The sequence below is a fragment of the Leguminivora glycinivorella genome, chromosome 19 (genome assembly GCF_023078275.1).
Source record: "Leguminivora glycinivorella isolate SPB_JAAS2020 chromosome 19, LegGlyc_1.1, whole genome shotgun sequence".
Lineage (NCBI taxonomy): Eukaryota > Metazoa > Arthropoda > Insecta > Lepidoptera > Tortricidae > Leguminivora > Leguminivora glycinivorella.
Window position 1 is genome coordinate 13,109,597 of NC_062989.1, and position 25,731 is coordinate 13,135,327.

General features: G+C 41.2%; 2 protein-coding genes across 6 annotated transcripts in view; one reads left to right on the top strand and one right to left on the bottom strand.

The window, feature by feature from the left end:
- Positions 1-1,569, bottom strand: part of LOC125236279 (phosphatidylinositol 4-kinase alpha) — a 72,421-nt gene extending 70,852 nt beyond the window's left edge. For all 4 annotated transcript variants that reach the window (XM_048143006.1, XM_048143004.1, XM_048143005.1 and 1 more), the window contains exon 1: positions 1,408-1,569. In XM_048143006.1, the coding sequence (XP_047998963.1) occupies positions 1,408-1,497 (90 nt within the window). In that variant the 5' untranslated portion in view covers positions 1,498-1,569. The remainder of the gene's footprint in view (positions 1-1,407) is intronic.
- A 364-nt stretch (positions 1,570-1,933) lies between these two features.
- Positions 1,934-25,112, top strand: LOC125236676 (protein nessun dorma). Of its 2 annotated transcripts, none has more exons than XM_048143578.1 (11): positions 1,934-2,066; positions 2,517-2,697; positions 3,199-3,412; positions 6,023-6,252; positions 8,286-8,446; positions 11,940-12,150; positions 12,884-13,056; positions 15,591-15,698; positions 17,181-17,335; positions 18,063-18,178; positions 23,534-25,112. In XM_048143578.1, the coding sequence occupies exons 1-10, from the start codon at positions 2,031-2,033 to the stop codon at positions 18,157-18,159; spliced, it is 1,566 nt and encodes a 521-aa protein (XP_047999535.1). In that variant the 5' UTR covers positions 1,934-2,030; the 3' UTR covers positions 18,160-18,178; positions 23,534-25,112. The 2 variants fall into 2 exon arrangements, with proteins under 2 accessions (XP_047999535.1, XP_047999536.1); XM_048143579.1 differs by lacking the exon at positions 1,934-2,066 and adding an exon at positions 2,390-2,445.
- Positions 25,113-25,731: the final 619 nt, after the last annotated feature.

Sequence of the window (25,731 nt, forward strand, 5' to 3'; positions counted from 1 at the left end):
GATGCTATGCATACGCGCACGTGACACCCCTTGAGTTGCGGGCGTCCATAGGTTACGGTGACCGCTTTCCATCAGGCGGGCCGTATACCTGTTTGCCACTGACGTGGTATAATAAAAAAAAATGCATATTATAAGAAATAAGTTCCAGAACTGCCTATTCTATTAGGCTTAATTTGTTTTTCAACTTCAGCTAGTTAAGTAAAAGAGATCCTTGAATTTTAAATTACATCTAGGTTTTTAATTTTATTTCTATCAACATGCATGAAAACAAGTAAACAAAAATTAAAAAATACAATTTTATCCTTCTAAATCCTAAAATCATTAGGACTTAGGACAAGACATTTAATGTTTTCAGCAGCTCATTGCAATTTCATTAACTGAAGAAGAACGACGTATTATTAAGCAATAATATATTTATTGAAATTAATTTCCATAGAGTACCTAGTCTGTTCATATTCTTTGATGAATACTTTTGCACGTTAAATTATATCTTGTCTTTTCATAGAATAAGATCTTTTATGTACACCCATTTTTATTGACAAATAAATATTTCATTTCATTTATTTAATGCATGTTAGTATACGATGTAATGTTTTGAAAAGAAGTTGCCCGCCGAGTTTCTTGCCGGTCCCATAGTGGATACCCCCCTCCCAACTGAGGGGGGACTGAAATCTTCTCGAGGCTGAGGCGTAGGGTTAGAGCCGGCGTAGCTTTATTTGACGTTCATATGCGCATTGTAATATGCCTACTTGAAAAATAAATATTTCATTTTCATTTTTCATTTTTCAACTATATATGTATAAAATTTGGCTATCTGAAAGAATACAAACTTATTCATAATCCCAAAAAGCTTTAAACAACATACATTACATACTCGTATGTATAAATATAATAAGTAGTGTTTGCCTGATGTTTTGTTTTAACCTGTACAATTTTCGATGACAGCCTATGCATGTAATATATATTAACATAGGTTCAAACTATTGTATAATAAATGTACAAAGTTGCCCAGAAGTCAAGGGCTTGAACTGTTACTGGTCAAGGCCACAACTAAAGTGGTTTTACTAATTTTATGGATGCATAAATTGATTTTAGACGATAAAATAACGATTACAGTCACTTTCGACTTGTATTTTCATAGAAAGTGAGCAAAACGGAAATGATGAGAAAATGATGAGGTTTTGATGAGATCATAACAAACAAATAGGAAATTGATAAGTGGTACTAAATTAGAAGATTATAAAGACCCTCACTTCTTCTAGTATGTATACAATAACAATAAATGTCTATCTATCAGGAATTAGTCCGGGTTTGAACAGTTATTAAATATAAATAGTATTACAGTCTATGTCCTTGTTAAATTGGTATTTCGCAAAATCCGATTACTCAAGATATGAGTCTACTTACTTTTTCCCATGGTGTCGGCTGTATGTTGGACAGACAGCGAGCCAGGTGTTGCACGGTCTGCTTAAAGAATTCGTTTTCGTCCATCGACATTGTTTATGTTGTTATTGAACTAATCATTTTTTATTTCAATAATAAGTTAGTCACTTTTATGTCGCCCATCAACACAGGCTGGGCTGACAATTGACATTGACAGGAAGAGGCGGGGTTGCCAGGATGACTCTGTCATTGATTTTCAAGTTAGTGATGGACCCTTTAGGTTAATAACCGGTAATTTGCAGTTGCGTAACTGGAGCAATGAAAACAATATGCGCATGATGGAGAAATTAGCTATTATAATAATTATATCTTCATGCACAATTTACAAACAGATGCGGGTACCCATTTCATGCAGGTTGAAAGTTTTTGTTACTTACGAAGTAAACCCGCGTCCAACCCGCGTCAAACCCGCCTCAATTTTTTCTTTTATACTAGTATCCGAACGTGACTTTGACGTCAAATTGGGTTGTTTTTCAAACGAACGGAAAACACAAAACGGCTCAAAGGCGGGTTTTGGAATAATTAGAATGAATTAGTCATCTACTACGATAAAATAACTTTAAATTACTTTCTGCAGGCGTTATACTATGTTAATTAAGTCTCAAACGGACTCTAATTCCAAAGTAAGTATCTCAGTTCAGTTCAGTTTTTAAAATTAAATGGCTTCAGTCCATTGGGACTATTTCGCCAGTGTCAAGGTGATATGAGCTAATATTAGTAATTTTTGTACGGTAAGTAGTGGGTAAGTACGACATTGTACGGTGACTTAGCACTTGTAAATTGATAGCTAGATTTTACAAGAGCACGTGGACTACCGGCCGTTTACGACAAAAAAGAGGCTAAACGCGTTTCGAGAACAATTCTTCATCAGCTTCTCACTACACCATTAGTTTACTGCATAATACGCTATCAATATTACACTTTAAACAACATTAAAGTAAAAGAAAAATAAATTATTCACGACACGAAACCGCTATGATGGCGTCCCAACCGGAAGTCCAAGTAAGTATCTCGTTCATGGATTCTTGTGTTTCCAATGTTTCAAAATAATAAGGTTGTTTTTGTTACGACAGATGATGTCCGTGTATAATTTCAATCGGAGTGATAGTGAGATCCTGCAAGAGCTGGTGCGCGTGTTTAGCTCGGGCCGCGGGACCGCCCGGGAGCAGTGGAGCGCGCAGGCCGAACTTATAGTCGAACCAGTTGGTTGGGATGCCTTGTGGAAGCTGTCGAAACAGTTTTGCAAGAGGTTTGGTAAGTCAATTGATGCTTAAAGTTTCGATTCTTTTGCCAAGTAGTTTTAAAGTGTTGATTAAGGCTGTGTACATAAAAGAAAACCAAGAATTAAATGAATAATTGTGTTGTATTGTAGTTGTAGCCTTTTTTAATAGTACTGCCCAGTCCAGTAGAATCAAACATAATCATGCATGAACTTTAACCCTTCGAGTCTCAGCGACATGATATAATGTCACGACAACAACAACGTATAGGGTGCAAACTGCAATTATTAAAATTGCACCTTACCCACCAACGTACAAGGTGCTATCTGCTACAATGTAGCAGATTTCGCCTTGTACGTTGTTGTCGTTGCTCAGTGTTACAGAAGATTGCTTGCGTGTGAAGAAGCTTGGGACTCGAAGGGTCTCAAAAATTATATGTGCTTGATTTTTTGAAAATTATGTACCCAATTTCTTTTACAATCAGAGTTGTTCTACATTACATAATAATTTAAAATTACTACTCTCATATCTTCAGAGGTCAGATTCCCATGCATAGCCTATGTCACCGTGTCATCAGTAGACTTCGAGGCTCTCTCAGCATCGGTGGAAGTACTGAGCGTGCAGCATGAAGCTGTGTCTCTCCCGGAGACAGTGGAAGATGTGCCGCTGATAGAGCTCTGGCCGACGACTCAGCAGCGAGAGCAGTGCATTAATGATGCTACTACGGCTGAATTCATTGACTTGTTGAGGTAACTCTTCACCACTGAAAAGATTCATGGAATGAAATACTTATCATCTCAGACTGCGCTAATAGTTTTACTAGTTTTATTAGTTTAGGTTACCTTCACATACACTACATTATTATTTGTAAGTCAAACATTAACCTTGGAACTTTTTATAAGCATATTGTGTCCCATTGCTGGAAAAAGGCCACCCCTTCAAAAAGTCAAAGTGACTTATAATACTCCTCTTACCCTTTATTGTAAACTAGCTTTTCCCCGCGGCTTCGCTCGCATTAGAAAGAGACATAAAGTAGCCTATATCACTCTCCATCCCTTCAACAATCTCCACGTAAAAAATCACGTCAATTCGTCGCTCCGTTTTGCCGTGAAAGATGGACAAACAAACAGACACACACACTTTCCCATTTATAATATTAGTATGGATTGTGTCCTACTGCTGGAAAAAGGCCACCCCTTCTCACTATTACTAATATAAATGGCCTGTCTCTTAATAAGAAATTCAAGTTATCCTGCCAAGTATTAATAAGTCAAAGTGACTTATAATACTCCTCTTACCCTTTATTGTAAACTAGCTTTTGCCCGCGGCTTCGCTCGCATTAGAAAGAGACATAAAGTAGCCTATGTCACTCTCCATCCCTTCAACTATCTCCACTTAAAAAAATTACGTCAATTCGTCGCTCCGTTTTGGCCGTAAAAGACGGACAAACAAACAGACACACACACTTTCCCATTTATAATATTAGTATGGATTGTGTCCCACTGCTGGAAAAAGGCCACCCCTTCTCACTATTACTAATACAAATGGCCTGTCTCTTAATAAGAAATTCAAGTTATCCTGCCAAGTATTAATAAGTCAAAGTGACTTATAATACTCCTCTTACCCTTTATTGTAAACTAGCTTTTGCCCGCGGCTTCGCTCGCATTAGAAAGAGACATAAAGTAGCCTATGTCACTCTCCATCCCTTCAACTATCTCCACTTAAAAAAATTACGTCAATTCGTCGCTCCGTTTTGGCCGTAAAAGACGGACAAACAAACAGACACACACACTTTCCCATTTATAATATTAGTATGGATTGTGTCCCACTGCTGGAAAAAGGCCACCCCTTCTCACTATTACTAATATAAATGGCCTGTCTCTTAATAAGAAATTCAAGTTATCCTGCCAAGTATTAATAAGTCAAAGTGACTTATAATACTCCTCTTACCCTTTATTGTAAACTAGCTTTTGCCTGCGGCTTCGCTCGCATTAAAAAGAGACATAAAGTAGCCCATAGCTGGGCACCGTTAATCAAATAGTTAACTTCGATAATCGTTAATCCGTTACTTAAAAAGTTAACTTCGTTAATCGTTAAAGCGATACATTTCGGTAGATTTAACGGAAGTTAAAGTTAATTGATAATCCGTTAACATGTCATAAAAATAGGACTGCACTGTAGGTATTATGTATTTCTATTTACTAAGTATCCTTCAAAAACCATTAAAACCTGTGACGCCAATCGGTAAAAAACCGAAATGTAATAATTACGGTCTCTTCGGGCTTTTACCGCCGTTGTTTGCCTAAATCCTAGGTTTTACTTCGGTTTGGTAATTATTGAGTCATTCATGCGGTCGCGATCGTGGTGCGTCGGTTCTTCAGATTGAGTTTTGAGATGACAACTCGATGCTGTAGGCTACGATAACTTGGTAGAGTAATCTAGGGCCCGCGCCGGACTCTTAACTCGATGCGTCGGTTGCGCGATTTTTCTGTCATGCCTAATTATTGCACTCTATTCCCAGGTTAGTGATCGATCTAGCACGCCTAATAAGATTTAGAAGATCTCGAATAAGTGATCCAAAGTCGCCAATTGGTCTTTAGACTGTTTATAACCGACGGATCTGCTTTTACCGATAAAACGTAGGTTTTGCCGTACTACGGGCTTTTACAGTAGCAGTAAGAACGTGGTTTGCGCGGCGCAACGAGCCGCTTGGTGTGCTGGATTAACGATTAACGGACTCGATGAAATTTAGCGGAAGTTAACGAATCCGTTAACATTTTTTAAAGTTAACTTAAAAGTTAATCCGTTAATCGAAATGTTAACTTCGTTAATTAACGATTAACGGATTAACGACTTAATGCCCAGCTATGAAGTAGCCTATATCACTCTCCATCCCTTCAACTATCTCCACTTAAAAAATCACGTCAATTCGTCGCTCCGTTTTGCCGTGAAAGACGGACAAACAAACAGACACACACACTTTCCCATTTATAATATTAGTATGGATTGTGTCCCACTGCTGGAAAAAGGCCACCCCTTCTCACTATTACTAATACAAATGGACTGTCTCTTAATAAGAAATTCAAGTTATCCTGCCAAGTATTAATAAGTCAAAGTGACTTATAATACTCCTCTTACCCTTTATTGTAAACTAGCTTTTGCCTGCGGCTTCACTCGCATTAGAAAGAGACATAAAGTAGCCTATATCACTCAATATCACGTGAATAGGCTATTTCTGAACCAGTGAGCTACAACCTCGGCCTTGTCGTCACTTTCCATCAGGTGCGACTAAGGTCAATCACTGGCCAGTTTATAATAAAAAAAAAAAAAAATTGTAATATAATTTGTTCCTCCCACAGATTCTACTACAACAACATCTGGATGCCCTGGGACGACCAGGACGACAAAGTAGTCCTCCCCAACATCATCGAAGACCGCATGCAACTTTGGATGGACCTGCACAACGGCACTATACCCAACTGTGTCGCCCGCACTATAACTCTGCTACGTAGCAGTGCGGTTAACGCTTATGAGAAACTGAAAGAGCTGGACTCCTCACTTTACGAAGGGGGACTGACTGATGAAGATGGTACGAATCTCAAGTCACCTCAAGCCTTTTTAAGACTGACCTATGCTATACTTCTACTATGATGCAATACTTTTTCTATGACCATGCACTTAGTTTTTAATAGTTTTCTTGAATAACTTTTGTGAAATTCACACTGTTTCCTGTGTTTTGACGCAAAGGTTTGCACTGTCAGCTCAGCTGCTCAGAGCCTTCCCGCGCACGCGCGCAGTATCGTTATAACAATGCGTTGCCATGGTTACAGAGCCAAACAATGCGCTTTCAGTTTTTTCGATACTGCGCGCATGCGGGGTTAGCTGGCGGACGCCGGCTTTGGGGAATAGACTTTTATGTAGGGTTTTAATGATCTATAACGAATAACAGTTCGGGAGTAGAAAAATACCAGTTTCGCAACTAAGAACCCGTGGTAGGCACTCGTCAACTTTGTTCAGATGTCGCTGGGGTCGCTATACAAGCCGGCGGTTATAGATAACGTCCGGTTTCTGACGTATAGGCTACTTGCCTCCTAGTCAAATCAGCTTCTTTTTAAGAACTGTCAAAACGAATTTGAACTTGCTAATCGAATTGAGTGACGTCACGGTCAACTCAGTTACTTTATATATTTCTACCTGAATTATTAAATAAATATTGGGTTGGTAAGAAAGTAATGAGCGAATCATAACCAATATTGTAATTTTTATTTAATTTATTATTTTAATCATTTATCAAAAATATAACGGCCTTCGTTATCTACTACTTGTCTCCATCGTTCTGGTAAAGAATGAATAGCATCGGCGAAGAAGTTCTTAGGTTTAGATTCAAAAAACTCAGCTATGTACTGTCGTAGATGGGCTTGATCATCGAACTTTTTTTCATTCAAGGCATTGCTTAGCGATCTGAACAATGCGTAATCCGTAGGTGCCAAGTCTGGAGAGTACGGTGGATGAGGTATCACTTTCCAACCTAGCTCCAATAGCTTTAGCCGAGTCACTTTTGCAATGTGTGGGCGGGCATTGTCGTGTAAGAAAAAAACTTTAGCATGCTGTGGACGTTTCTGACAGATTTTTTGGTTTAAATTTTCAAGCTGATTACAGTATACTGATGCGGTACCATGAATATCCCACCAAACGGACAGCATAACTTTTTTCGGGTGAGGCTCTGTTTTTGGTGCCTCTATTCCTTTTTCGTTTGGAGCTAGCCACTGACGTTTGCGTGTGTGATTTATATATAAGACCCATTTTTCATCTCCAGTGATAAGATGGTCCAACCAGTTGAATGTGCGGCGAAAAAACAAAAGTTGTATGCAGATATCGGCACGGCGGTTTAGTTGATCTCTATCAAGTTCGTGCGGTATCCAAACACTGTATTAGTAGTTTTTTCCCAACTCGTGTAAATGTGTTTCTTTGGTGACATGAGAGCAGCCTAACTCGGTAGCAAGAGTACGACTCGTTAGCCTCGGATCTCCTTCAATTAAGGTTTTTAATTTGTCTACATCAATCTTCACCGGTCGACCAGACTTAGGTTGATCTGATAATGAAAAGTCGCCACTACGAAACCGCTGCAACCATCGTTTCGCCGTGGCCTCAGACACAACTTCAGGAGCAACACGCTGACATATATTACGCACTGCTTCGGCGGCTGAATGGCCAGACTGAAATTCATATAGTAAGCAATGCCTTACATGCACTTTTAATTCGTCCATTTTCTTCCTTATATTAGCTCGGCGACAGCTAGTGAATGACTGACGAGAAACTGTGCGACTCGCCCTTTATATACTTTCGACCATAGAAGATTCTAGAACTCTCTCAAAAATTTTATGTGGAATTCAATCGATCGCTCATTACTTTCTTACCAACCCAATAGAAATTGGATTTAAAAATAACTGCTGTCCATGTTTTTCTTATAATTATCTGATGCTTTATTTCGTGCATGGTATCAAAATATTTTAACTACAGTCAAGTTATATTGCGCCATTTTTGTCTGGTAGTGAATGTGTTAATTGGAGTCCTATGGTTAAAATTCGAAAAGGTGCTATAATAATCCCTTCATGACTACAGATTCCCTCCTGCCGCCATCATACATATCGCTGTGCGCAGTAATGAGCGCTCGTCTGGACGGGCTCATGTCGAAATGGACTCTGTATGAAAACCCGCTGATTCGGGAACCGTACCTGGCTAAAGCGAGGGCTAAGTGGCAGAAACATAAGGCACAGAAGAATGTGAGTATATCCATACTTCCATACTTAAACTCTGTCAACCAAGTCTGTCAGTAAATAAGAACAAAGAAAACTATATGCATCCTTTTCTTTAAGGTGCTAGAAAAGGTTACCTATAGTTTTCTTAGTTCTTATTTACTGACAGACTTATTTGACAGAATATATATTATAAATGGGAAAGTGTGTGTCTGTTTGTTTGTCCGCACGGCAAAGGAGCGACGAATCGACGTATTTTTTTAAGTGGAGATAGTTGAAGGGATGGAGAGTGACATAGGCTACTATTTGTCTCTTTCTAACTCGAGCCGCGGGAAAAAGCTAGTTGTTTATAAAAAAACATACAGACAAATTGATAACTTGAGATTTGAAAGGTGGTTAAAAAAGATGTACACTGGTCAAAAAGAGATATAAAAAAACAAAGTGTGATGTAAAGCTGCATTTTTGGTATGTTATTTGGGGTCCTTGGGGGAATGTAGGACTATATTTTGCAAGCAAAAAAATGGTGTGCTAACTTCGTAATTAAAAAAAAAAGTAAAAAAAATCAGACTTTTTTTGGTTTTTGCCGTTTTATTAAAAAACTATGCATTTATGGTCGAAAGTTGCTTTGTAATATTGAAAGCGCATTAAATTCCAAACAGTTTGACATCTTTTTTATCAATTTCCGTCAAATATTTTTTGAGATATGAAGCGTCAAAAAAAGAGCATTTTTCCCCTTTCTATGAAAATATTCGTTTTGCTAATATTTTGAGACAGATATCAGCAAAACAACTCAGGCTATTACATAAATTGTAAAATAAAAATGTAGAAAATTTCACTAGCTTTCATTTAAGACCAAAAGAGTGCCAGTTATTTCAAAAAATAGGATTATATCATAAGTCTAGTATAACTGGATCAGAAATAATCGGTGGATGGTAATGGCCAAATGGGATAGTTTACATATATTTACAGGAGGCGTAGCGGAGAACGAATTATTATTATTTGGGGGCTGTTCAAGTATTACTTAGGGCCACTTGCACCGACGAAAATGGAGGGTTAACCCGAGGGTTAACCCACCATTTTATATGGAATGTGACAGATGACAGCCCACTAACCCTGAGTTAAGTGGTTGGTGCAAGTGGGCCTTAGACACATATTTGCGTATATCAAATCAACATTTATTTAGTAAGTTAAGTTTACGGTCAGAAAGACCTCAGGATCGCCGCTTGGCGGAAAAAAATATTTACGAGTAGAAAAACCTCATTAATTGAATCAGATTGTTCCGAAATTGTTCTTGTACGGACTGGTTTTTAAAGCATATCACTGAGGGTCAATAACATCGATGCAATCTCACGAGCGTTGTCGTGGACGTGCCCGAATCATAGTATTCTCCGTTTAACGAAATATCAGTACATAGTATGTGTTGTATTGCACGCGCAGGTCTCTCACCGCCGCGCAGGTGTAGTCGGGCCATAACTCGACAGTACACGCTTGTACAAAAACTGAGGAACAGCTGTCTTTTTACGCTGTCACTACATTTGGTGAATCTTCTAGCCAACATCTTTGCCCTTACTGCGGTGGCTCGCCTCTGCCTTTCTATGTCCTCCTGGTCTTTTAAACTGGACAACAAGATGTGGCCAAGATATTTGACTTCGTGTACTCTCCGCAATTGAACTCCATCAAGCAAAAGAGGTGGTACAGGTGTGGGCATATGTGCTGCCTCCATGAGCATAAATTCAGACTTGTCCGGATTGTATCTCATGTTATGCTGGCTGGCGTATCTCTCGCATTCTGCAAGTAACTTACGCATAGCTCCCACAGATGGTGCTAGTAGGACCATATCGTCTGCATAAGCGATGTGATTTATCATTTGCCCATTGATGGAGCAGCCAACCTCGGTACTGGTCAAAGCCTGCGACAGCCCATCCATGTACACGCTGAAGAGAGCCGGAGACATACTGCCTCCTTGTCTCACGCCACAGTTTAGCCCGCTGGCTGTGGACAGAGTTGACTTCCATCTTACTACGTTCTTCTGCTGGGAATACCACTTCTCCAGTATCTTAATAATTGGCGTGGGCGCTTTCCGTTCCCGTAGTTTATTCCACAGCAATTGGTGGTCAAATACAACTCAAGTGGACTTTCTATCACTACAGGAGTTGTGCCATCAAGATGCAGAACCAGGACCCTCAAAAAGGAAAAAGTAAAATCTAACTAATTCTGTTTTATTTTTCTAATTTACTAAACTTCAAAATTTTGTTGTATTTTATTTCTTCATTAGTAATAGTCAAATCGATGCAAAGTTAGCTTAGACAATTTTTTCAGATAAACAGATATCAAAGAAAGTAAGATCGAATAGATAGCACTTTCAACCTAAAACTTTTAGCGTAAACTATTTTACCTTAACCAATCTACCAGACTCTTGGCTTCTCTATTTATAGTTTTTTTTTTGTTCACCAAAGTAACTATTCGTCTTACTGACCTTTATTTGCACTAAAACTAAAGCAAAATAAATTTTATACAATGTTATATTGCAATATATATCATATCATGAAGTATTTTGCAGATATTTGTCTAAAAATATTGGCAAAACGCTACATTTTATAAATGCGTCAAAAATTAACCTTTTTTGACGCTTCATATCTCGAAAACTATTTGACGGACATTGATAAAAAAGATGTCAAACTGTTTGAAATTTAATGCGCTTTCAACATTACAAAGCAACTTTTGACCAAAAACGCATAGTTTTTTAATAAAAAAAATAAAAACCAAAAAAAGTCCGATTTTTTTACTTTTTTTTAAATTACGAAGTTAGCACACTTTTTTTTTGCTTGCAAAATATAGTCTTACATTCCCCCAAGGACTCCAAATAACATACTAAAAATCCAGCTTTACATCACACTTTGTTTTTTTAGCCGATTTTCATGTAAGATTTGACCGGTGTAATGACCAGTTTATTTAAAGTATTTGTTCTTTTTTTTTTTTTATACTACGTCGGTGGCAAACAAGTATACGGCCCGCCTGATGTAAAGCGGTCACCGTAACCTATGGAGGCCTGCAACTCAAACAGTGTCACATGCGCGTTGCCACCCCATTAGAAACGTGTACATTCCCTTTTGCTGTGTTAAGTACACAGCAAAAAGGAGTGTACAAGTTCTAAGGAGGGTTCGGGTTGCCGACGACTCAAAGGACAATAAACGGAACAAGTTAGTTCCGTAAGACCTCCCGTCATCAGCACACCGCACCCTCGTTGAGCTCTGGCAGCCTTACTCACCGACAGGAACACAACACTATGAGTAGGGTCTAGTGCTATTTGGCTGCAGTCTTCTGTAAGGCGGAGGGTTCTTTATTGCACATAATAAAACATTACGTTGTAGCAAACAAGCATATGGCCTGCCGGATGGTCAGCAGTCGTCATAGCCCACGGACGCCTTCAAATACAGAGGTCGTCGTTCAACTAACTATTATGAAGTGAAACATTATCGATTTAAAAAAACGTTAGTTAATTTAGATAATAAACTTCCAGGTGGTAGCTCTCTGCCAAGGTGGCTCCATCTCTGAATTTGAAGAGATATTCAAGTTCCTCCGCTCCCGGGTATCTAAGGAGCAGACCCTCAGCGTGGTGGTCTCTGCAGAGGAAGGTCTGGCTCTAGAACCGGAGGACATAGTTGTGTGCAGTCCTAACTATGAGGTGCCTGAGATGCCGTTGTCACAGATTTCACTGTGCAGTTTTAAAGGTAAATCAGATTTACTTGTATAATAATTTAAATCATTTCAAGTACCCTATAGCCACAGGGAAAACTTTTTGGTACAGTCACCGGCAAAAATAAGTGATGATTTCTGTACCTTGTCGTTTTTACTCATTTGACAACTTCGTATGACGTTTCAAACAAGATGTTAATGCGACAAGGTACAGAAATCATCACTATGCCATATTATATTTATGCCGGTGACTATACAACTTGACGTTACTAGCGGGCGCTACCACAGATAATATAGTACATTACGAAACAAATGCCATAAATAAGGCATTCGAAACTGGTGTCGATTTAAACATTGTTCGTGTTTTAATTTATCGTCACTTGTTTCGAATTTCATATTTATACAAATGAGATAAATATGAAATTGGAAACAAAATCGTAATGTACTATTATCTATGCTAGCACAGTAGCACATGCAAACAGCCGTCAAGTTGTACCAACCTAAACAATTGCCAGGTAACAAATGCCATACGGAGTCAGAATGCCACTGTTTTAATACAGCTTAATTTAAACTGTTGGGTGCGCTCCCCAGGGGGGGCGTAGCGATATTCTAAAGGGGGCGCGAGACCGTGAGGCAAGTGCACATATTACCGTGCGTAGACATAACATTTTTGACGGCAGAGAGGCAGGTACCTACTTAAAATTTTTGGAAAATCTTTGGAGACCACTGTTTTAATAGATTTTAATGATATTTATGTTGCTTTCTCAGGTGCCACCCTCAGAGCAGCAGAGATGCGAACCTGCCTACTCCATCTAAGCGAAGACTGCCGCCTGCGAGACTTAACCCTAAACTGCGCGCTCGTCAACACCGTCATACTCATGCGAGCGGGCACGTTACACGTCGCTAACTGCGCGTTGTCTGACGATTCTGACAGTTGTCAGGTATAGTAAAAAAAGATAAGATAAAATTTATTTCATATTTTTCCATGAAATCTTTTTTTTTATCTTATAGTAAATAAAATATTATAGGACATTCTTACACAGATTGACCGAGTCTCACGATAATCTCAGAAAGCTTGTGTTGTTAGTATTCAGACAATGATATAATATACAAATACTTATACACATAGAAAACATTCATGACATACATACATATCGTCACTACTTTTAAAAAATCTCGTATCTCTCGCTGTTCCTCAAAGTTAAAACGCAGTAAGTCTATATGCGTTCCATACATACTTACTACAATTTTCTTTTCATTGACAGACGAAGATACAAGTTTTTTTTAAAGTAGTGACGATATAATCACGCCTGTATCCCATAAAGGGGTAGGCAGAGCACGTAAACAACTCAAGTTTAACATTCATTGAGCATGACTCAGGAACAAATATCTGTGCTCTTCACACAAACCCAGGACCTCGGCTTAGCAGGCAGGGCTCATTACCCGCTAGGCCAGACCGGTCGTAATGTTTGATTAACTCTTTGACTATCATTGTAAAATTAATGATGACGCGCCGCACGTATAGGGCTGGCGTTTTCAAATCAATAGTAATAAAAATCTAGAAGATTAACTCAAACTCAAAAATATTTTTATTCATGTACCTATACTCCAATTGCTAATTCGAGTCCAAAAAAACTACGACAGATACGTCAATGTCACAGCTGTCAATGTCACTTATGTCACTGTCAAAATACTTTTCAGGTTTCGCCAACCTTCTACATTCTTTATTTGGCACGTAAGAAATCCAAGAATACTTGATGATAAAATTGTGAAGAAAATTCGTTTTAATTTTTTTGTTTTAATTCTCATACGTCAAATTAGTTCCACCGGTCGCCACTACTGATAAATGTTGGTAATTCACATTATATTATGTGTATTTGTGACAATCAACATCACCTTCATTCACGTTGCTAATTAAAACTTAAACCAGACAAATGTATGCACTAAAGATGCCCTGTCTCAGTCAGGTGCAATTTTCGCCAATGTTTATTAAATTAGTCATTGGAGTCTAACAACCCATTACCAATATTAGAATGTTATTGTTGAAGGGTAGTACCTGAACTGGCTCTCAGAATGGCACGTGGCGAAGTCAGGGGCTCACGAAAGGTATTTCCTTAGCGTATTGAACGAGTGCCCAATGTATCTCTGAGACTCCTCAGGAGATTTGGAACCATTAATTGAAGAACATTACTCAAACTTACTTACATACTTACAAATACTCTCTTTAAGGTAAAACAATAGATCATTACATGTGCCATTTTTTATCTACAGGTTCATAAGTGTCCGTTGTCAATAAAGCGCTACTTGCATATTAACGTCTGTCTATCATATATCAGAGATGTAGTCTGTATATCTGTGTATCATACATAATAATAAATTCAAATAAAGTTTGACAGACCATGGTGTCATGGCCGCTTCCAAAACAATGGCGGCCGTGGCAACCATAAAGCCCACTATACACTATTTCGCTGATTGTAAAATATATGTATAAAAAATTGGTCACAATATCTATATCATCAATAGTTTGTTCTATACCGCAAAATATAGCACCAAATGTTATTGATACCTGAAGTGATACAAGCGCAATACCAACTTTACAACTAAAAATCACGGAAAAAAAGAAAAAAAATCGAGCGTCCTAGTATTTATGTAAATAATAAAAGACTATTAAATATATAAATCAAAGGATTGAAATAAATAGTAAATAATTTATCTTGGCGTGTGTTTTTATAAAAAAGGATTATACTATTTTACAAACATTTTATTGCAGTGGCAACATCGTAGTAGTTTTTTTGGACTCGAATTAGCAATTGGAGTTATAGGCCTAATTACAAGCTCTTATGAATAGTTCATTCATTACATATATAATTATTATGATCTTAAATTGGTTAAATGGGTTAAATTGTGGCGTAGGCGAGAGGCTGGCAACCTGTCACTGCAATGTCACAGTTTCGTTTTCTTTCAACCCCTTATTTGCCAAGAGTGGCACTGAAACTTGAGTAGTTTCATGTGCTCTGCCTACCCCTTCATGGGATACAGGCGTGATTGTATGTATGTAATTATGTATTTATGTATGATCTTAATCTAACTTAATTACTTAGCTGATCTGCGAATAGATAACACCATTGCCAGAAAACACCATTGATTTACTACAATGGTGTTTTCTAGCTAATTTAACAAAAAAATTCCCCCACCTGGGGCCCATTTCTCAAAACTGAAAGTTAAAAATTACACGCGGAAGTCTCTTTCCAATTTGTCGTATTAGACATTGACTACCACTTGTAAATTGTAACTTGTAGCTTCGAGAAATGGGCCCCTGGGCTCTCCTGCAAACCTACCGTAAGCGAAAACTGCACTGCAAGATTTAACCTTACACTGCTCGAGATTTTGATAATTATAGCAATGTAGGTTGCTATGTTTCGCCTAACTATTCTTAAAATGAGTAAATAAAAAAATCTTCTTTTTTCAATTTTAGGGTGACTTCGCGCAAGGAATCATAGCGATGTCCGGCTCAAAAATTCTAATCGAGAATTGCACGTTCGACAACTTCTACTCGGGAATAGTCGTGCATAAAGGCGCTCAGGTATTTGAACAATTTTTTTATACTGAAACACAGCCAACTGGTCAATAAACTGGTAGAACTCGATTTTTTATAAAGGACACAAATGAAGAAACATTTTATTGTTGTCACTTTCAAGATCATGTACAATTTTTCGAAGTTTTTGTAAGAGAAACTCACGCTGTAGCTATTGCTGTGGCGACATCTAACGTTTTAATAGGTATACTTCCTCATTCTAAGCGCCTACTTTTTTTTTTATTCCGAAATTCTATAATTCATGACTTATGGCGCTTGCACACGGCGCATACAGAATTAAAACGCTACTCAGTAGGCCTAGCACATGATGGCCGCGAGAGTATGTCGCCGCGAGATAGATGACACGTCTTCTTCTAACTGTATTAATGACATAAGGACGGGTAGTCTATCTCGCGGCGACATACTCTCGCGGCCATCATGTGCTAGGCCTACAGGCCCTGTAGAATAGTTCTTATATGTATCTCGCTGAGTGTTAGTGCGTTTTCACATTATCCGATCCGATATCGGATGTTGGACCGATATCCCATACATTACAGGCGCCATCTTGGATTGTTTCTATGGAAATTCTTCCGACATCCGATATCGGATCGGATAATGTGAAAACGGCGTAAGGGTGAGTGAGATGGTTGGGCGTGCTTAGGATAGCATGTTTTTTTTTATAAATTTTGAATGAAGTAGTTGATAAATGCAATCGAACTATTTGCTTATTTTATTAAAGCAATTTTCATATTAGTGGGGCTTTAGGTACTGGTCCACCAAAAGCGAGTAAAGCTGAGTTTAGACCAGCAAGTTATTGCTGCAAGTTTTGCGACGCAACTATAGGTAAGAGTGAGTGGCAAATATCGGCATCTCTTTCTTGCATATACTTCCGTCTCAAATAAATAAATAAATATTATAGGACATTCTTACACAGATTGACTGAGGCCCACGGTAAGCTCAAGAAGGCTTGTGTTGTGGGTACTCAGACAACGATATATATAATATATAATTTATATATATACTTATATACATAGAAAACATCCATGACTCAGGAACAAATATCTGTGCTCATCACACAAATAAATGCCCTTACCTGGATTCGAACCCGGGACCGCGGCGCAGCAGGCAGGGTCACTACCGACTGCGCCAGACCGGTCGTCAAAACTTGCAGCAATAACTTGCACGTCTAAACTCAGCCTAAGCATGAGCTATGGGCGATATAGGAACGAACAAAAGATAGTCGCTCCCGCGTAAATAAAAGAGACGCGATGATCGCGAGCTAGTAATTCGTTGCTGAGCGATGTACTATAAATGTGCCTTATGTACCTTCCTGTCTCCGTCATAAAGAAGTGATGATTTCTGTACGTTGTCGCTTTTAATCGTTTGACAATTTCGTATGACATTTCAAACGAGACGTTAATATGACGAGGTACAGAAATCATCACTTATGTCAATGTGTAATACTAATTAGTTACTTACAATCATTAATAGGTGGAGCTAAGAGGCTGCAGCATCAGGAAATGTGGCGTTGGCATCCAGATCTACTCCGGGTCCTCAGTGCTTCTCAACGAGACCAGCATATCTGGGTGTTCGGAGCACAGTGTACGCTGTGAGATGGACAAGACAGCTAGCAAGGACCTTAGCAGGTTAGTACTGATGCAGTCTTTGTTAGTATATAGTTGTAAGATTTAAAAAAAAACTCCTGTGTTTGAGAGAGAATTAGTATAAATTAATAATTATAGTATAACAAAAGATACGCAACGTGACGAAATTAAAAACCCGTTCTAATATGCCAACAGCGTGCGTAGCCGAATGCACAAACGCTAACGAAACGAAACGCTCGTAGATATCTATCTCTATCGCTCTTTTGCTTATTGGCGCGACAGAACCAGACTACCTTTCGCAGCGTTTCGTTTTCGTTTCGCGTCGTAGAAATGCCATTCGACTACGGGGCCTGGCAACATACCAAATTTTACAAATTTAATATTTTGTTTATTTGTTGCCCACCAAAAATTCATAAAATTTTTTTGGTAATAAACAAAATATGAGACAAAGACAAACATTAATAATGCTGCCTCTGTTACTCTTATTATTAAAAAAATCATAAGGGCATCCCACCTCCCCCAAGTAATCTCCATATGTGAGTGTGTTTAGTAAAACGTCCCACTTTGTTACCATTAAGGCGAGATTTACTTGTATCCTTTATATGAATAAACTGACTAAACAGCTTTATAGCAATCGACAAAGTGGGACGTTTTCCCGTGCACACTCACAATTTATGGTACGTATGGAAGAGTGATACAGATGCCATGTCCTTATGAAGTTATACATAAGTTAATAGCTACAAATTAATTTACATTTTTTATTTTACAGTATTAAAGAACTCGAAATAATGCCGAACTGCAGGATTGGTGCCGGCGACATCAAGAGAGAAGTTCTCATCGTGCCACAAGATGCCAGCTTATTTTAGACCTTGTGTTCAGATATATATAAAAATTTTACCTTCCAATAAAATTGTTATTATTTTGCCTGGTATATCCGAGGTCTTATATAGAGAGAGCACGTCGTAGACGTCGCATCGGACCGATAGATGGCGCCATCGTTCGTTGCAAGTCGCTCCGGCGTCACACCGCCGCGATGTTGGTAGTCCCGTTTTCCCCACCTGCAACATAAGGCTCCTACGCGCCCCCACCCGCCACCAGCCACCCTCATTGTTGAGGAGAAGTGCCGACGGTATATTAAGCCTACCAGGAAGGCATCACTCAGACCTCGGATATACCAGGCAAAATAATAACAATTTTATTGGAAGGTAAAATTTTTATATTATTTGTGCCGTTTGTATATCCGAGGTCTTATATAGAGACCTGTTTATTATCTCCTGGTGGCGAGTCAGCTGGCGCGCAAGCCTTTGGTAGCCCTATTGGCATAGCATAGAAGAATAAGTGAATCGGTTGTTGAACCGATTTGACAGATGTATCAGTCGAAATCGCCTTCGATCCGCGAATATCTCGGTGCCAGAAACGCCTAAAGAGATTTTCGTGATGACGTTTAGCTTTAGTCAGCGAATAGTTAGAGAAATGACATTATTATACATTGTAGGCGAGGCTGACTTGAACAAGATACAAAAACCTTAGATACACTTTTATTATTAACAGACACGTTATTTTATCAGGTTATTATAAACCCAATTTCAGACACAAAGTGTGGAAATTAACTGTAAAAGTAGTGTAACTATCTGTACTGTAGCAGGGTAACGTAATTGATACTGCTTTTGTCAACCCTTTGTAAAAATTATCTAAATCAATATTAGCTTTGATATGACTATTTAAAGTCCAACGTCTTACGTCCATATCAAACACAGAAAAAGGTCATCACTCACGCGCCCGAGGGCTATTTGTTACGATACTGGTATTTTCGATCAGACTATTTCGCGTCAAGCGAGCGCGGTTACAAGCGAGACTCCTGAACTCTGAACTCTTTTTAGTGAGGGCATTTGAGAAGATGAAAAGTACGAGCGCTGTCGATTGCTACTACACTGGACGGAGGTATCAGTCGATTTCTTCAAGTCAGTCATTGACTCTTAGGGTAATCCATTACCTAATCCAAAACCCGATGCGACGTATTTCTACTTCGTGCAATGAAGGTCGACAGTGTAGACTGAGAGGTGACGTCCGTGTCGCATCGCTGGTGGTTGCTGAACACGTCGTGGTAGCAGGTCAAGGAGTGAATTAAAACACCGCCACACATGCGCGCTTTGAGAGCGTAGGCGGAGCGCAATAATGGCGGTGCACCGCACAAACGCTGGCGTTGCGCCCAGTGGGCACTAGCGGGAACTAACGAGCGCGGATTGCGAGCGCAACGCGCGCGGGACGCGAGCGGAATGCGCGCGCTGATAGCGTAGCGTTAGCGAAGCGGAATGCGCTTTATGTGTGGCGGAGGCTTAATACGTACCGTTGTACGGCGTAATGCAGGACTCTCGCAGACGAAGAGGTACGATGACGGGCGAAGCAGAAGAAGGCGAGGTCACCGAAGGTCACTTACTTGGCTCCCAGGGGGTGCATACTGACCTCGTACGACAGTCTGTTGGAGTCAGCAGTTACTGTCGTAGTTACTCGTAACAGAAGAGATGTAGTCCTGCCATCGTACAGCATAACATAACATACAACCGAACTGTGCATAGCATATAGTGCTATGCGAACCTTAATCCGGCTGCATGTCACTTCAGTCGCCAGCGCCACCGCCTGTTGAAGATTATTTTCCATCGGAAGAGCTTTACTTTGTACAATATTCCGATTATTGAAGGTCTTATCGGGCTGCAAATGCAAGCAAAACAGGAGCGATTGGCCTACAGCTATCGGCAGCTGTACGAGGTAATGCTGGAAACTGCAGCGGTGCAACCTTCCTCTGTAGACTACGAAAGTTGTGAAATTGATGAAATCAGGTTCTACGATCGAATCAAGCACTATATTAATTCAGTATAGTCGAGCCAGATGATAACTACTGAAGTCCTCCTGAGTTCCTGGCCCCTTTCGCTTTGAGCTGGAATCTCAAGTTCACTAAGGCGAAGCGGGTTTATTTTTCCCAATTTGTTTATTAGAGGCTCGGCGAATAAGTTAATCTCTCGAATGGACAGGAAGCGCCACAAGCCTCCGGGAAATCGTCGTGTACTTGGAACCCCCGCGGCCAGATTACCGATCGGTTTTGGTGTCCGCCCGGTAAACAGACGCACGCTCAGGATGCAGCACGCTGGCTCGAATTCAGATCTGGACATTCTGAAAGAGTTTTTTTTTTTTTTTTTTTTAAATTCCGCAAACCTTTACGATGTCTTTGACCTACACAATGAGCGACGTACAGGAATCACAGGGTCGTCTCGCGAGGCGCCTCTCCGATTAGATAGCTCGCGAACATCTTCAGGACACCCTCGCAGCAGTGCGGCTCCTCGTCCGGTTATTGACGTCTTACCTCGTTCAACTATGGGTGGCCAAGCCACGTTAGGACGTAGCATCTTTAGAATTTATCTGTTCTCACTTCGGCGACGGAGGAGTCATTGGTCAAAATAGAGTGTAAATACTGTCGAAGTACTTCACGGGAACTGGAAAGAGAAGAGTGGATACCATAGTGTACGGGATGTCAGCTGATAGCGGCGCCCGGCGTCACATTGGAGGGCAGTATCAGCCTGGTTAGCAACAGAGTCTGCAACGATACCGTAGCAGACGGAGCCCGGATATGGTCGTGGCACCATTGTAGGGGAAGACAGTGCTCGCGGTGAGCGTGACATCTTAGGCGCGACGGACGTTATCAGCGTGGCGGCTAGCAGTACCAAGGGACCACATCAGCAATCTTACCAGCTTGTCACTGCAGCAGACGATGTTACGTTCGGCGGTGAGATTGAGACGGCCGTCGTCAGCTCGAAAGGCGTCTTCGATGCCCCTGTCGCGTCACGCAGTATCGTGTTCGGTGGCCCTCTCGAGGTCGCCGCCGTCAGCGCGGGAGGCACCGGCGCCAGCATGACAGTCAGCTACATCGGTGAACAGCATCAACAGAGTTCGCGGCGTCGTCACGGCAGACGCGGCAGGAAAATTAGCGACGCCTTCGCGGCAGCCGCAGTATTGCGCTCGGTGGCGCGATGAAGGTCGCCGCGTCTGCAATCTTACCTCGTGCGATCGAGGCGACATCAAGGCACCAGCATCAGCGTGTCGGCCGACGACACCGGTGGAAAACTTCAAGTAGCTTGCGGCGATGTCACGGCAGACGCAGCAGAAGGATTGCGACGCCTGTGCAGCGGTTAACAGTATTACGCTCCGCATCACCACTGAGGCTTGTCACGGCAGACGAACGCGCTGCATCACCATCGAGGCGCCAGCATAAGTGTGGCGGCCAGCGATACTGGTGGACAGCTTCAGCAGGGTCGCGGCGTTTTCACGGCAGATGAGCGCGCTGCATCACCATCGAGGCGCCAGCATAAGTGTGGCGGCCAGCGATACTGGTGGACAGCTTCAACAGGATCGCGGCGTTGTCACGGCAGATGAGCTCGCTGCATCACCATCGAGGCGCCAGCATAAGCGTGGCGGCCAGCGATACTGGTGGGCAGCAGCAGGATCGCGTTGTCAGGGCTGACGAACGCTCTGCATCACCATCGAGGCGCCAGCATAAGCGTGGCGGCCAGCGATATTGGTGGACAGCTTCAGCAGGCTCGCGGCGTTGTCAAGGCAGACGCACGCTCTGCATCACCATCGAGGCGCCAGCATAAGCGTGGCGGCCAGCGATACTGGTGGACAGCTTCAGCAGGATCGCGGCGTTGTCATGGCAGACGAACGCTCTGCATCACCATCGAGGCGCCAGCATAAGCGTGGCGGCCAGCGATATTGGTGGACAGCTTCAGCAGGCTCTCGGCGTTGTCAAGGCAGACGCACGCTCTGCATCACCATCGAGGCGCCAGCATAAGCGTGGCGGCCAGCGATACTGGTGGACAGCTTCAGCAGGATCGCGGCGTTGTCACGGCAGACGAACGCTCTGCATCACCATCGAGGCGCCAGCATAAGCGTGGCGGCCAGCGATATTGGTGGACAGCTTCAACAGGATCGCGGCGTTGTCACGGCAGACGAACGCTCTGCATCACCATCGAGGCGCCAGCATAAGCGTGGCGGCCAGCGATATTGGTGGACAGCTTCAGCAGGCTCGCCGCGTTGTGGCGGGGGCAGGTGGCCGCGCTGGTAGCCTGCATATTGACGACAGATCACTAACGGCGCGGCGCTCGCGTCGGGGCAGCAGCAGACATACTTACAGCGTCGCACGCGACGCCTATGTGGTGGCCACAACGTTGTTCGGCGGCACCGCAGAGATGGCCATCGTTAACGAGGAGGCAACTTCTACGCAACTTCGGCGGCGCCGACGCGGCGGACAACACTGCCGCGGTCAGTGGCGCTATCGCAGCGCTACAGTAAGTTTCGGCGCCGACACGTGTCCGCCGTCCTCCGCACCGAATCGGAAACCGAACATGTTCTTTCTAAAATAATATGAAGCTGCTCACCCATTCGTCGGAGAAATTCAAACCTCCTTGGAGCGCGGTATTCCTCCACCGCGCCCTCCGCCGCCGCCGCCGCAGCCCGCAGGTCGCGCGGCCCGCGGTCGCGAAGCACGTGGTCCCCGGAGCACGTGGTCCCCGGCGGAGCAACTTACCTACGTTACCGCTTATATTCTCGCGCGAAACTTTTAATACGCGGATAACACTTCCTACTTTAGTCTCGGAAATGCGAATTTTAAAAAGAAAACTGATTAACGGTAACGATTTTTGCAGCATGGAACTTTCTTACAAAAAAAGTGGGTAGAATCATAAAGCACCGCTCGTTCATTTCTATCGTGAGAACCCCGAAAGACGAATAATGATCGCTAGCGAGGCATAATATATCTCATTATTCAAGACGAACGAGCGTAAATTAAAAGGGAAGAAAGAATTGACGGATGAAATTGAAAAATTTCATAATTCCGAAATGTTATAAGCCACTTTTTAAATAAAAACACGAATAACTCTGGTTTGACCAGAAGTAACAAGGAAATAGAAACTAAAAGATTAATTTCGAGACACCATGCTGTAAAAATGTTCGAACGGAATACGCGACAACCGGTCACTTCGGCGTTCGACGAAACAATGAGGGTGGCTGGTGGCGGGTGGGGGCGCGTAGGAGCCTTATGTTGCAGGTGGGGAAAACGGGACTACCAACATCGCGGCGGTGTGACGCCGGAGCGACTTGCAACGAACGATGGCGCCATCTATCGGTCCGATGCGACGTCTACGACGTGCTCTCTCTATATAAGACCTCGGATATACAAACGGCACAAATAATAAGGTGTTACTTTCAACCTGTAGCCATTGATGGTCATAAAGATAATTCTATTAGGCCAATCTTATCAAATTAAAATAACGAAGTAATTTAATAACCGCCATAATTAAATTTAAATTTAATAACCGCCAAAAGCGTAATGATAGAATTAGAACGGGCGCAGCGAGCCGTACTGAAGGTAATGTTGAGGAAACCTTTTCGTTATCCCACCGACGAGTTGTACAGAGAAACATCAGTTCTTAGAGTTCGTCAACTTTTCATAGTAAAAGCTGTTACAGAATCTCATAGAATTGCTGTATCTTCTGTTGACCACATCAGGCGACGTCTGAAGCGTATTAATCACCTTACTATTTCTTGTCCTAGAGCCCATACTGCGTTCGCCAAACGCTTTCCATTCTTTCTACACCCTACAGTCTACAACAGGGTCTCCAAGATATGTAACTTTGATGACTTCTCTTGTTCTATCTTAAAATCAAAAACTAAAAAATGGCTTCTTTCTCAGTCCTACGATCAAACAGAAGAAATAATTCATACTTAGTTGCGTATACTCACACACACACACACACACACACACACACACACACACACACACACACACACACACACACACACGCGCACACTCATTAAATGTCACTTCCACATATGCATGTCTGCCCTGTTTACTTAGTTTAAATAGCTTTTTTTTTATTGTCTCTGTGCATGCACTTTTCTAGAATTTAATGTAATTTGTATTACCTTTGTAAAAATATTTTTCAAAAAACAAAACGGCCAACATATTCCGTTTAGACAAAGTCCCACAGTTAAATCTATTTTTTCGGTTCCCGAGATACAGGCTGCGCCTAGTTTGGGGCCGACGGATATAACCTTAATGGCAAAAATGTAATTATGTTAAGTTCTGCTTGGAAATGTACCTGGCCCCGTAGCCGAATGGCATTTCTCCGACGCCAAACGAAAGCGATACGCCGCTGGCTCTGTCGCGCCAATACGCAAGCGCGATAGAGATAGATATCTACTAGCGCTTCGTTTCGTGAGCGTTTCGTGAGCGATTGTGCCATTCGGCTAGCCACCCTGTATAGATATTTTTTGGCAAATAAACGATTTATGATTATGAATTTAAAAATGGTTGTTAAAAAATGTTGATATTTTGGGCAAATTGTTAAAGTCGTGGAAATTTGGGACTTTTTAGTGAAACGGTCCCATAATATGAATTGTCAATTTGTCAGTAAGGTTGAATTCTGACTGTTTATGACAGTATGCCTTCATTGTCAATAGAACCAAAAGAATACATATTTGTATATACACTTTTAGATGGCAGCGAATTTTTACACACTTGTTTTTTAATGAACAGAATACTAAACTGCAAACGAATATCATAGTCAAATGCGTTTTGTATTGGCTATAAGAAAATATTATTAGAAAACTAGGGACCAAATTAACGTTGAATTTCAAAACTTTAAATTGCTTTACCTATGTAACATATAATTTTATGTTTTTGTGTTAATTAAATACAACTTTTATGACGATAAGGCAGCACTGTTGTTATGCACGTAGCCAATAGCTGAATAAATGTCTTCCTTTTATACAATGTGGTTTTATTGAAGTAATATCTGGCCTATCTAATCATAGAAATAGTTATTTGTTATACAAGGGGCAAAGTTGTATTTTAACGCCGAGTGTGGAATTGAAAAACGAGCAAGTGAAAGGATTCTATAGTTGAACCACGAGCGAAGAGAGTGGTTCGAGAATAGAATCCTGAACTTGCGAGTTTTTTAACACACGAGAAGTAAAATACATTTGCACCCGAGTTTAACACAAAACTTCTCCCTCGCTATAGCGAGGAAATTACAACGCAAAATACGCGTTTGTCACTGCTTCCAGTAGTTCCACCGGTGGTAAAACATCGTCATCACTAGATTCACTCACAAGTAGAAAAAATGACTATATTCAAGGTCAAATTACTTTATCCTCTAGTGGATAAAATGCGTTTTTACCCGCTAGTATTGAAGGACAAAACACGTGTTTCCGAGCTAGTGAGGGGAAAAATAACATGAAAATAACTCCACTGTCCGAAGTATGCAGGTTGTGCCGTACAGATACCTATACAAGTGTGAAATGTTTTTCCTTCGTGTTTTACGGAAACTAATTTCTAAGGAACGTGTCATACTAGTTCGGTCAACGTTAATACTTCTTGTGCTGATACG

Bases quoted from the DNA above. Each gene is read 5' to 3' on its own strand.
- LOC125236676 (XM_048143578.1), top strand. From the start codon at position 2,031: ATGTTAATTAAGTCTCAAACGGACTCTAATTCCAAA. The intron at 6,253-8,285 runs GTACGAATCTCA...TCATGACTACAG, and splicing joins GGGACTGACTGATGAAGATG to ATTCCCTCCTGCCGCCATCA. The intron at 8,447-11,939 runs GTGAGTATATCC...ATAAACTTCCAG, and splicing joins AACATAAGGCACAGAAGAAT to GTGGTAGCTCTCTGCCAAGG.